Source organism: Monodelphis domestica, chromosome 7 (assembly GCF_027887165.1).
Source record: "Monodelphis domestica isolate mMonDom1 chromosome 7, mMonDom1.pri, whole genome shotgun sequence".
NCBI lineage: Eukaryota > Metazoa > Chordata > Mammalia > Didelphimorphia > Didelphidae > Monodelphis > Monodelphis domestica.
The window spans coordinates 221,071,105-221,081,104 of record NC_077233.1 but is presented as its reverse complement, the minus strand read 5'-3'; the positions used below and the strand labels follow the sequence as shown (position 1 = coordinate 221,081,104).

The window sequence follows — 10,000 nt, the reverse complement described above, 5'->3', positions numbered from 1 at the left end:
GGATTTTCCAGAGTTAAGAGTCTGGTCTTAGCTAGAAGCTGACTGAGGCTATTAGGTGCTGGGCCTCGAAGGCTTTTCCAAGGCCCTTAGGCAACTTTCTTCACAACTCCGTCTGGAAGGGGATTCTTGGAAGTAAGGGGAGGCCTCAGTATAAGAAACGGGGATGGGCGGATGGGAACTGGAGACCTCCAGAACGGGAGTAGGTGCCTAGGAATCTGGGGGAGGAACAGTCTACACTAGAGTGTTGCAACATCTATTGGCTTTCCCCCTTTAAACCTTTCGTTCTTTCACCCTCAGTCTCTCTTGTCTCTGCTCTGCCCTCCTTCACCTTCCAGCTCTACTCCCCTCCCCCCTCCCCCCCCAACAGCCCCAGCCCTCCTGACTCTTTGAGTTCCTAACTCAGATCTTCTCCCGCGGATCCCAGGTCGTGACAGACCGGGAGGAGGGAACAGTGAACTATTTTTTTTTTAATTGCGATAAAAAGTAAAAAGTCGGGATGGGGGGGGCACCGAGAGGGGGCGGGCGGGGAAGGGGGGAGTTGCTGAAGAACAAGGCGAGGCGCGCGGGCGTCCTGAATGCGAGTAGTCGTGTACGTCTTATTATCAAGTTAATTAAAGCTAGCATCTGACAATGTCACTCGGCTGTAGAAAAAGGGATTTAAATGCAGCGTCTCCCAGGACTGCGTGTCAAGGGCTGCTTCCCATCGAGTTGTTTGGAGGAACAGGGCTCGCTATTGAAGGGGAGGGGAAAAGGGGGGGTGGCTGGAGGGGTTGGGGGGGGGCTTTAAAGCAGCCGCTCTAGGAGAAGCAATTGACAAGGAAGCAATTATGAAATTTTGATGTTCAAAATAAGGTTGGGGGGCGGAGGGAGGGGGGAAAGATGAAGAAAAACCCCAGCTTCTCTCATGTGTCTGTGAGATGGAGAGAAAGAACCCTATAAAGGAATCAAGGCCGAGAGGCTCCTGAAGTCCCCTCCCTCCCCCGTGACACCCCCCACCTTCATTAAAGGCTCCTCTCAAACCCTCTAAGAGATTTTTAGGAGCTCCACGAGAGTCCCGGCAACATTAAAAACACAAGACGATTGAAATGGGCGCATTGAAATGCAGGGAGCCGGCTGCGGCGTGGACTTGCTCTCGAGGTCAAGTGACGGACGGATTGTATGCTTCTTCATAATAATATTAATTAAACAATTTGCATGCTAATAAGGTAACAATTATCAGGGCCTCTGTTGAAAGATTCAGGTTATTACAACACGCCAATCTGAGGGCCAGGGGTCAGGGAGTGAGAGGCGAGCGAAATTTCAACTCAAATTAACATTCTGTCAGCTCCAGAAAATGGGATAAATAAAGTCGAATTAATTCATTATAATAAAGAGAGAACGGGAGAGGGAGAGAGGCTGGGCTCCTTTCCTTCCCCTCCCCCCTCTCCACCCCTCAGCCGGATTGATTACCATTCTGTATTCAGAATCACGCTTCCTTTGCATTCCTCTTCTGAAACCCAACAGAAAATGAGGCGTTTATAGCTACAGGCAAAATCTGGTCGGATGGACACAGTTTACATTTAGTATTTATAGAGAAAGAAATTAAATTATGGCGAAAAGTAGAGCTCTTGGCCCCTGACCTCAGAATTAATACCACCATCATTTTCTTATTGCTCCTGGAGAGGGCTGGGAGTAAAAAAAATCTAGATTCTTTTTCATTTTTAAAGAGATTTCTCCTCCCCCCCCCCCATTACTTTCACCTCTCCCTCCACTCCTTCAAGGGAGAGAGAGAATAATTAAACTGTAATCTATATTGGGCAGTGGCATATTATGTGATATTCAATTAGGTGGATACATTCTGGGCCAGACAGACCACACCAATCAGAGGCTCTCTCCTCTGCTTTCCTTCGTAGCTGCTGACTTTTGTAGTAGCGTTTTTAAATAGAAAGTATCCTGTTGGGGGACTGCTAGAAGAGAAGGGTTCGGGAACTGGCCACTGGAAAAGCTATTGGTGTGTTTGGCAGAGATAAAGTGGTCCCGTCTCTCCCTTCCAGATTCCAAGGGATTAGTACCCCGCCCCCATTCCCCAACATACCCACGTATACATATACACCTCCCTCAAAGGTTTTTTTCTTTATCTTCCTTTTGAGCTGCATTTGTTTGTTTCTTTCTTGTCTTCCCCGCCTACCCTTCACCCTAGCTCCCCTTTTCGGGCTTTCACCTTTACCATTCTCATGGTCTCTCTGTAGAACTTAAAGCCTTTTTAAAGGAGAAGGCAAATTTCGTGTAAATCTTTCTCTTTATAAAGATATACATTCCACAGCCTGGAACACAGAGAGATATGTACTGATCGCTCATCATATACAGAACCAATTGGTACTGCTGTGGCGACTTTTTTGTTCCCTGGGAGCTGGCTGAAAGGATGGGGGAGTGAGAGCGGGAAGCTTTGGCCTCCTCTCTGCTCTCTTTCCTCCCTCTCTTTTGGTCTCTGTCCCCTCTCTCTTTCTTCCTCTCTTCCTTATTCCTTTAGTTCTCTCTTCCTTCTCCTTCCCTTTCTCCTTGATCCCTTTCTCCTCTCCTTTTTCTTCCTTTCCCTCCTCTCTCCTCCTCTTCTCCCCTTCTCCTCCTTCTGCCTTCTTCCTCCTCCTCCTCCTCCTCCTCCTCCTCCTCCTATTCCTTCCTTCTTTCCCTTCTCCCTCTTCCTCCCTCCTCCTCCTCTTCCATCTTTTCATTCTCCTCTTTCTCTTCCTCCTCTTCCTTCTTCCTCTTCCTCCTTTATCCCCCTCCCCTCTTTCTTCCTCCTTTTTTCCCTGGTCACTCAGTATCTTCATTCTCTTGAATGAACACAAACACAAAACAGGGACTTTAAAGGACGCTTTAACTGAAGAAGCTTTGGATTAAAGAACTATGAATTTTTTAAAAGTTATTATTTTTTCCATCCACCCACAGGCCTAATTTGCTACTTATTTTAAAATACATCCTTTAATGATTTAACTTTGATTCTATCAACATTTTAGAGTGTCTAAGGGAGTGACACTCCTCCAAGAGCATAATTTAATTATAACAAATGGGTTGGCTGCTTTGCCCTATCCCTTGCTGGAGGAATCAAACCAAGATTCCCCCCCCCCCCCCAGGTTTATGGTAGTGGATGGGGGCGGGGCAGGGAGGGAAGGTTGAGGAGGCAATCCTAAAGTTGCCACTTTCTCTGTTTCCTCAGACCGTTCCCTAGCTCTACTTTTGGGGGAGTCGGTTGACTAAACTTCATTAGCCACCGCCTCCAGTAGCAAAATAATTTCAGATTGTTTCACTCATCGATCAATATTGGATGGCATTAATTAGAATTTTTGTTGATATGGTAAGATCACCTTTAAATACAGTAAAGGTTTTTCTTTATTTCATTCCTCCTTCTCCTCCTCCTCATCTTACTTCTTCTTCTCCTCCTCCTCCTCTTTCCCCCTCCCTTCTTTTCCCCTGCTGTATAGAGCCGGAGAGGAGATGAAAAGCCCTTGTAGTTTTAAATTCAATGTGACAGCTTCGGAAAGAGAGGATGATGAATCTCCTATTATTGGATCAGTCTATTTGCCGCTCAATGTCTCTCTGTAATTGGAGCAACATCACTTTAAAGGTTCAGAGAGTACAGCATTTCTGGTGAAAAAAAAAAAATCCCCACAACACGCCGGTGAATGTTTTAAAGGGAAATCTATTAGTGATTTGAAGAGGGGAGGGCAGTCCAGGGGGAGGGGAGAGGAAAGGAGTGGGAGGGGAAAGGATGGGAGGGTGCTGTGTGTGACTCAGGTTGTTGGGTATTTAACTGGGGGGCTCCAACCCAGACTCAAAGTTCCCCTAGCCTCTCTTCTCCTTTGCATCCCTCCCCGTCTTTCTGTACCCCCCCTCCGGCCCTCTGTCTCCCCAAAGTCGACTCCTTTCTTGTATCTCCCGCTCCCTTCCTCCCCCGCCAAACTCCCCCCCCCCATCTTGTTGTGACAGTTCCTGATACTGTTTATTGAGGTGCATGTCAGGTATAATTAGCAATCGATATGGAAAACGTTTCCTTGCACCCTGCACGCCTCTGACGTCAGACCCGATTAGCGCTTCTTATTGGTCCCAAATTCCCCCGGCCGGTGCTAATTATCGGGAGCTTGATGTTGATAAAGTAAAGCGCTGGAGTCCGGGCGAAGCATGTACTGGGCTCCAGGTCCCTATCTCCTCCGCCGCCGCCGCCAGCGCCTCCTCCTCCTCCTCCTCAGCCCCAGCTGCGCCCTACCACCCCGGAGATGATGGACAGCCGCATCCTGGATCACCCCCATGCCCAGTTCGGGGGCTCGCTGGGCAGCATGGTGGGCTTTCCCTACCCCCTAGGCCACCACCACGTCTACGAGCTGGCGGGGCACCAGCTGCAGTCCGCGGCCGCCGCGGCCGCCGCCGCCGCCTCGGTCCCCTTCTCCATAGATGGATTACTGAACGGTTCTTGCGCTGCCTCAGTGGTCAACCCCACCCCGCTGCTGCCATCGGGCTGTGGGGTGAGCGGGGACAGTCAGACCTTCAAGCTGTCAGGTAGGCTGGTAAAATGGTTAGAGAGGGAGGGCTAGCTACGGGGCGGACGGTGGGGGGCGCCGTCCGGGGACAGGATTCAGTCCCCTTCAAATGCGGACCTTTTAAAGAAGTTACCCTTCTCCTTTCTTGGAGAAGTGGGATGGTACTCGGGTACATCTTCCCTTCCAGAGAACACAGATCCCAAGGCTTGAGAAAGTTGGGGTCAGTAGTAGTCCTGAAGTTAATATGCCGGGTTATGGGGGAAGACATAGCTCCCCCAAACTGAGCCGTTTCTTCCTTCCGTCTCCCTCACCACAGACTAAAATAAAACTCCCGAGCAGGCTTTCTATTCGCGGCCGCCCTAGCTGGGAGAGAGAGCTCAACACTAGATGGTGAGGGTAGGAATTCCTATCACCTCTCCAGTAGGGTAAGCAGAGACTCTTTAGGGAGTCGGATTGAAGTCTTACTCTGAGCTAGAGTGGAGGATCCCCTAAAATCTTCTCCCTGAGAGAGAGAGTAAACGAGGGACGGGATGAAGTTAAAGAGCTAGACTCTGTGGGGAGCAGGAGAACGCTAGCTAGGAGTTTGACCCCTCCTTGCCTCTACCGTTCCCTACAGATTCCGGAGATCCGGATAAAGAGAGTCCGGGCTGTAAGCGGAGAAGAACCCGCACCAACTTCACGGGCTGGCAGCTGGAAGAGCTGGAGAAGGCCTTTAATGAGAGCCACTACCCAGACGTCTTCATGCGGGAAGCGCTAGCTCTACGTCTGGACCTGGTGGAGTCCCGAGTGCAGGTAACAAACAGTCCTACACGCACACGCACATACACTCTCCACTCTCCCTCCTAGGACCCAGGCGTTCCCTATTCCCAGGTCGAGAGCCTTCAGAGAGTGGCACCCAGCTTCCTTCTCCCTCCGTTCGCCTAACCCTCTTCTTTGCACGACCCCTGCCCCTTTGTTCTAGGACTCCGGTATCGAGTCCTCTCTGGGTCTGGTCAGCGGTCACCTTACTGTCCTGCGCCGCCAACGGGTAGTCTGAGAGGGGGGAATGGGGGATGTCTATGTGTGTTTGTGAAGACAGACCGAGATGGGGAGAAATCCCTGTGCCAGTCCTCAGCGCGCCTTGGTAGAAGGATGTGTGTAGAGATTTAACACCATGGGAGAGGGGACATATCGATGGGGGGGGGGGGGGGCGGCGGCAGAACATAGGCCCTTAAAGAATAGAATCTGTTTTCAGCAGTTCTGTCCCGCTTTGAATACTGGATATGGTGTGTGTGTGGGTGTGTGGGGGGGTATGGATGAAATAAATTCGCCAAACAAGAGGTAATGTTGAGCTATTAAAGAATTCGAGGAATACATGGAGGGCGGTGTTGAAAATAGGAGGAAGGGGCTACTGAGGAAACGGGCCAACAGTAGAGGTGAAGAGGAACTAGGCATGAAGTTCAGACACACGACTTCCAAGCTGCCCCTGGGTTTCTCCTCTTTCCCATTGAACAGCTGCTCCTCTCCGCTGCTTTGAATAAACCCGTTTGTTTGTTTATTTGGCTCTAAAATATTCAGGTAGAAAACATGTATTTATTCATCGCTTTTCCGAAGGGTGAGAGCAGAGGAAAGGGAGCCGGAAACTTAAATAGTTCACACATCCGAGAATTGGAAGGAAAAGAGTATATCTAACGCCCCTCCCCTTTTAAAATTTTTTTATTTTTTATTTGCATCTCTCATTGGTATGGAAACTGTAGGGCAGCTCTCTCTGTTCAAAATACAGCGTTAATCTGGTGCATTCTAAACGAAATTGCTTAATTAGCATTTTCTCGGAGTATGGAACCTAGGGGGGGGGGAAGGGGGGCCTGGGTTCGTGGCAATTGAAGGCTCGTTATTTGCGTGAAACTCTGGGACGTTCAGACTGAGGCTGGGCGGAGGCTATTGCGCCGCAGCGAATTCGCCCATTAGCATTGTTTAAAAGGTGTATTTACCGAATGCTTTTTCTCTCCCCTCGTGACCTCTTCTGTTTTGAAATCCTTTTATCCAATTTGTTCGGAGATTGTTAAGTGAAGTCGAGACCCCTTCATTTCCCTCTAATACGATAATGAGTAATTCTCAGTGACAAGGCGGTCTGCAATGGGCACAAAGAAAAGAGCTACCAGCAGCAAGTGCCGGCTCTGCCTTCTCACTGACAAGGCTGGGAGAGTCTAAACAAACACTTCTCCATCTTTTTCTAGGCACACACACTTTCTCTCGCCGTGCTAGCCATAACTATGATACAGTGGCCAAAAACATTTCGAATTCGGCTTTCTAACCATCCTCTTTCTTAAAGGCACCGAGGGAGGGCGGGTGTATATGGTGCCGGTCGGGGGAAGTGGAGAGGTAGCAAGAAGGAATGTGGGTATGTGTGTGGCAGGAAGCGGATCGAGGTGTGTTTGTGTTTTTCCGTGTGAGTTTTTATATTTGGAGGTGGTTATGAGTGACACTGTGGAAAGTGGGGATCAAAAGAAAACCTTGGCAAACCACCCTCAGGGAAATGGCTCAGCAAAGGATAAGGAAGGGGGGGAACTTAATTCGGCCATATAGGTCGGCTTCCCTTCCACTTCCAATGCTTTGGGGAGAAAGGTTCAGATAGTCTCCCTCCTTAAACCGGCAGGACTCTCAGCCCTCCGGATCCAAACAAATAGAGGAACAGTGTAGCACGCGTTGTGTAAAGAGAGGCACTACGGTGGCCCTCATTGGGTCCGTCCTTGATCAGACTGGAGGTAGCGGTGGGTTTTGCACTTAGTCCCGGCCAGAGTGATGAGTGAGTTTAGAAATCAGTCTCCACTCAGCAAATCAGAATTCTATGAGCTTAAATTCTTTCGAGGAGCACGTAGAAAGAGGAAGACTGTGAGAATGGGTGAGTGAAGCACTAAGTTGGGCTTCTCTTGAAATGAAGGGAAGTCTAGGTTTGGTATTCCAAAGATTGGCATCCTAGATTCCCATATTGAAGAGTGTGTGTGTGTGTGTGTGTGTGTGTGTGTGTGTGTGTGTGTGTGTGAGAGAGAGAGAGAGAGAGAGAGAGAGAGAGAGAGAGAGAGAGAGAGAGAGAGCTGGCGGGGGAAGAGTAAGGGGCAAAAAGTGCCCATTTCTTTCCACTATTCCTCCTGTCAGACATACTATCCTTTGGGCAGTCCTCTTCGAACTTGAAGACTGAGCTCTAAACGTCTAAGGATAGTACAGAAGTGAGGTGTGAGCGGGGGAAGCAGACTGGATTGGGAGGACAACATCCATGCACCCCAATAATCCCTATAATCACTTCTTCCTGGTCAAAAAAGAGACTTGAATCTGCGGCCTAGTCGAATGTGTGTATGCGAAATCCCACATTATAGAAAACCAGAAGTAACTGTTTTTTCCACTTGCCCCCTTTCACCTAGCCTGGCTAGCTTCACTTTTTTTTTTTTAAACATGAAGCCATTCAGGTCACCCCACCCCCATTTCCCACCAGGGTAGGGAAGCAACAGCAGGGCCCCGTTTGCCCTGTATCCTCTGGTCTCTATTCCCTCCCCCACAGCGCCCCGGCCCCGGCCCCGAGTCTGACTCTCCTTGCTTTTCCCTTATCCGGCTTTTTTAGGTCTGGTTCCAAAACCGCCGGGCCAAATGGAGAAAGAAGGAGAACACGAAGAAAGGGCCGGGGCGGCCGGCTCACAACTCTCATCCCACCACGTGCAGCGGGGAACCCATGGATCCCGAGGAGATAGCCCGGAAGGAGCTGGAGAAGATGGAGAAGAAGAAACGCAAGCACGAGAAGAAACTGCTCAAGAGCCAGAGCCGCCACCTGCACTCTCCCAGCAGCTTGTCCTTGCACAGTACGCCCAGCTCCGACAGTGATAGCGGCGGAGGCGGCCTCTCTCCTGAGCCCCCAGAGCCGCCTCCGGGCAAGGGCCCACGGCCCACCCCCAGCGCCGCCAGCGAGCCGCCGGCCCCCGGCAGCTGCGACCCAGCCTTTTACCCGAGCCAAAGAAGTGGCGCCGGCCTGCAGCAGAGGCTGAGCCGGCTCCCAGATAAGGACTCTTCTTCTTCCTCCTCCTCTTCTTCCTCCTCCTCCTCTTCCTCCTCCTCTTCTTCTTCCTCCTCTTCCTCTTCGGACTGCGCCCCAGGTCGAGGCTCCTCCGGCTTCCCCAAGCCCAGCCCCTTCAGCGTAGAGAGCCTCCTCTCCGACTCACCCCCGCGCCGGAAAGCGCCTGCCACTCTGGACTTTCCGCCGGGTCTCCCGTGTGCCCCGCGGACCCTCATCGGCAAAGGACATTTCCTGCTGTATCCGATCACCCAACCCCTCGGCTTCCTCGTCCCCCAGGCGGCCCTTAAGGCCGGACCGGGCCCGGAGCCGGCTCCTAAAGACGCCCCACCAGCTCCTCCGCCCCCCGCCTCTAACCCTGGCCAGGCCAGTTTCGGGCCAGCCCCGGGCCTCCAGCTTACCCTGGCCCGGGCTCCACGAACTCTCCCTTTGCCAACTGTAGCCCAGACAGCAGCAGCGGGGGCGGCCAGGCGGGAACATCCCTGGCACCCCCTGCTTATAGGGACTCGGCTGAGGGCGGCGGAGCTGGAGCTGGAGCTGGCTCGGGAGCGGGAGCGGGAGTGGGCTGTGGGACAGAAGCAGGTGGGGGTGGGGGAGGCTTTCCACAATCGCCCTCTCCTGCACCGCTTCCCGCGGGAGCCCAGCCCTTGCGGGGACACAGCGAACTGTAGCGCGACCGAGCCAGGAGGCCCGACGGAGCCCGGCGGTCCTGACTGTGAAGAGCTCGATATGGACTGAGGGCCCAGCCCGGCCAGGCCGAGCCAGGCCGAAGGGGGAGCGGGTGCCCCTGCCCCGCAGCCGAGCGAACCGGCTCCACACCAGGTGCCCACACAACGAATCAGGTGATCGGTTCTAGAAACGGTTTTTTTTTCATTCATTTCTTTCTTTTTTTTTTTTAAGAAAAAAAAAGAAAAGCAAAAATGTCTGAATTTCGATCTTAGCAGTAACAGCTGGACTTTGGGGTGCGAACCCTCAGCACAGACCGAAAGCAAGAGAGTGAGAAAGGATAACAAAACAAAACAAAAACCCACAACGAGAATCCTCAACCTTGTAAAATGCAAAAATGTCTAAGAATATTTATATATGTAAAATTTTTGATAAATAAAGCTGGAGAAAACGCAAAACTCTTCTAGTACTCTTTCCCCCCCGGGTCATTTCTCTTGTTCACATCCTAGTCCACGCCCCCCCTCCGCCCCCCCGCTTTCTCCTGATGCTCGGCGGGGGAGGGGGGGGAGAGGAGATGGGGATTGGCAAGGAGGTGGGTGTCAATGAGAAAAGCATTCTCCTCTCTTCCTAAAGTCCTGAACCCAATTCCTCCTTTTTATGCGTATGTTTTTGTCTCTGATTGAAAAAATTTATTCATTTAAAGCGCATCCTTTCCCACCCCCTTGCCCCCCCCCCTCACCTCCATCACACACACTCACAGGTACATGGGTATACACACACA

General features: G+C 51.4%; 1 protein-coding gene across 1 annotated transcript; it reads left to right on the top strand.

Moving 5' to 3' along the window:
- Window positions 1–2,652: 2,652 nt before the first annotated feature.
- UNCX (UNC homeobox) lies at window positions 2,653–9,677 on the top strand. The gene is given in 4 exon segments (XM_056804312.1): window positions 2,653–4,533; window positions 5,131–5,306; window positions 8,110–8,946; window positions 8,949–9,677. Coding segments are annotated over 4 exon segments (1,569 nt in total). The 5' UTR covers window positions 2,653–4,253; the 3' UTR covers window positions 9,225–9,677.
- Window positions 9,678–10,000: the final 323 nt, after the last annotated feature.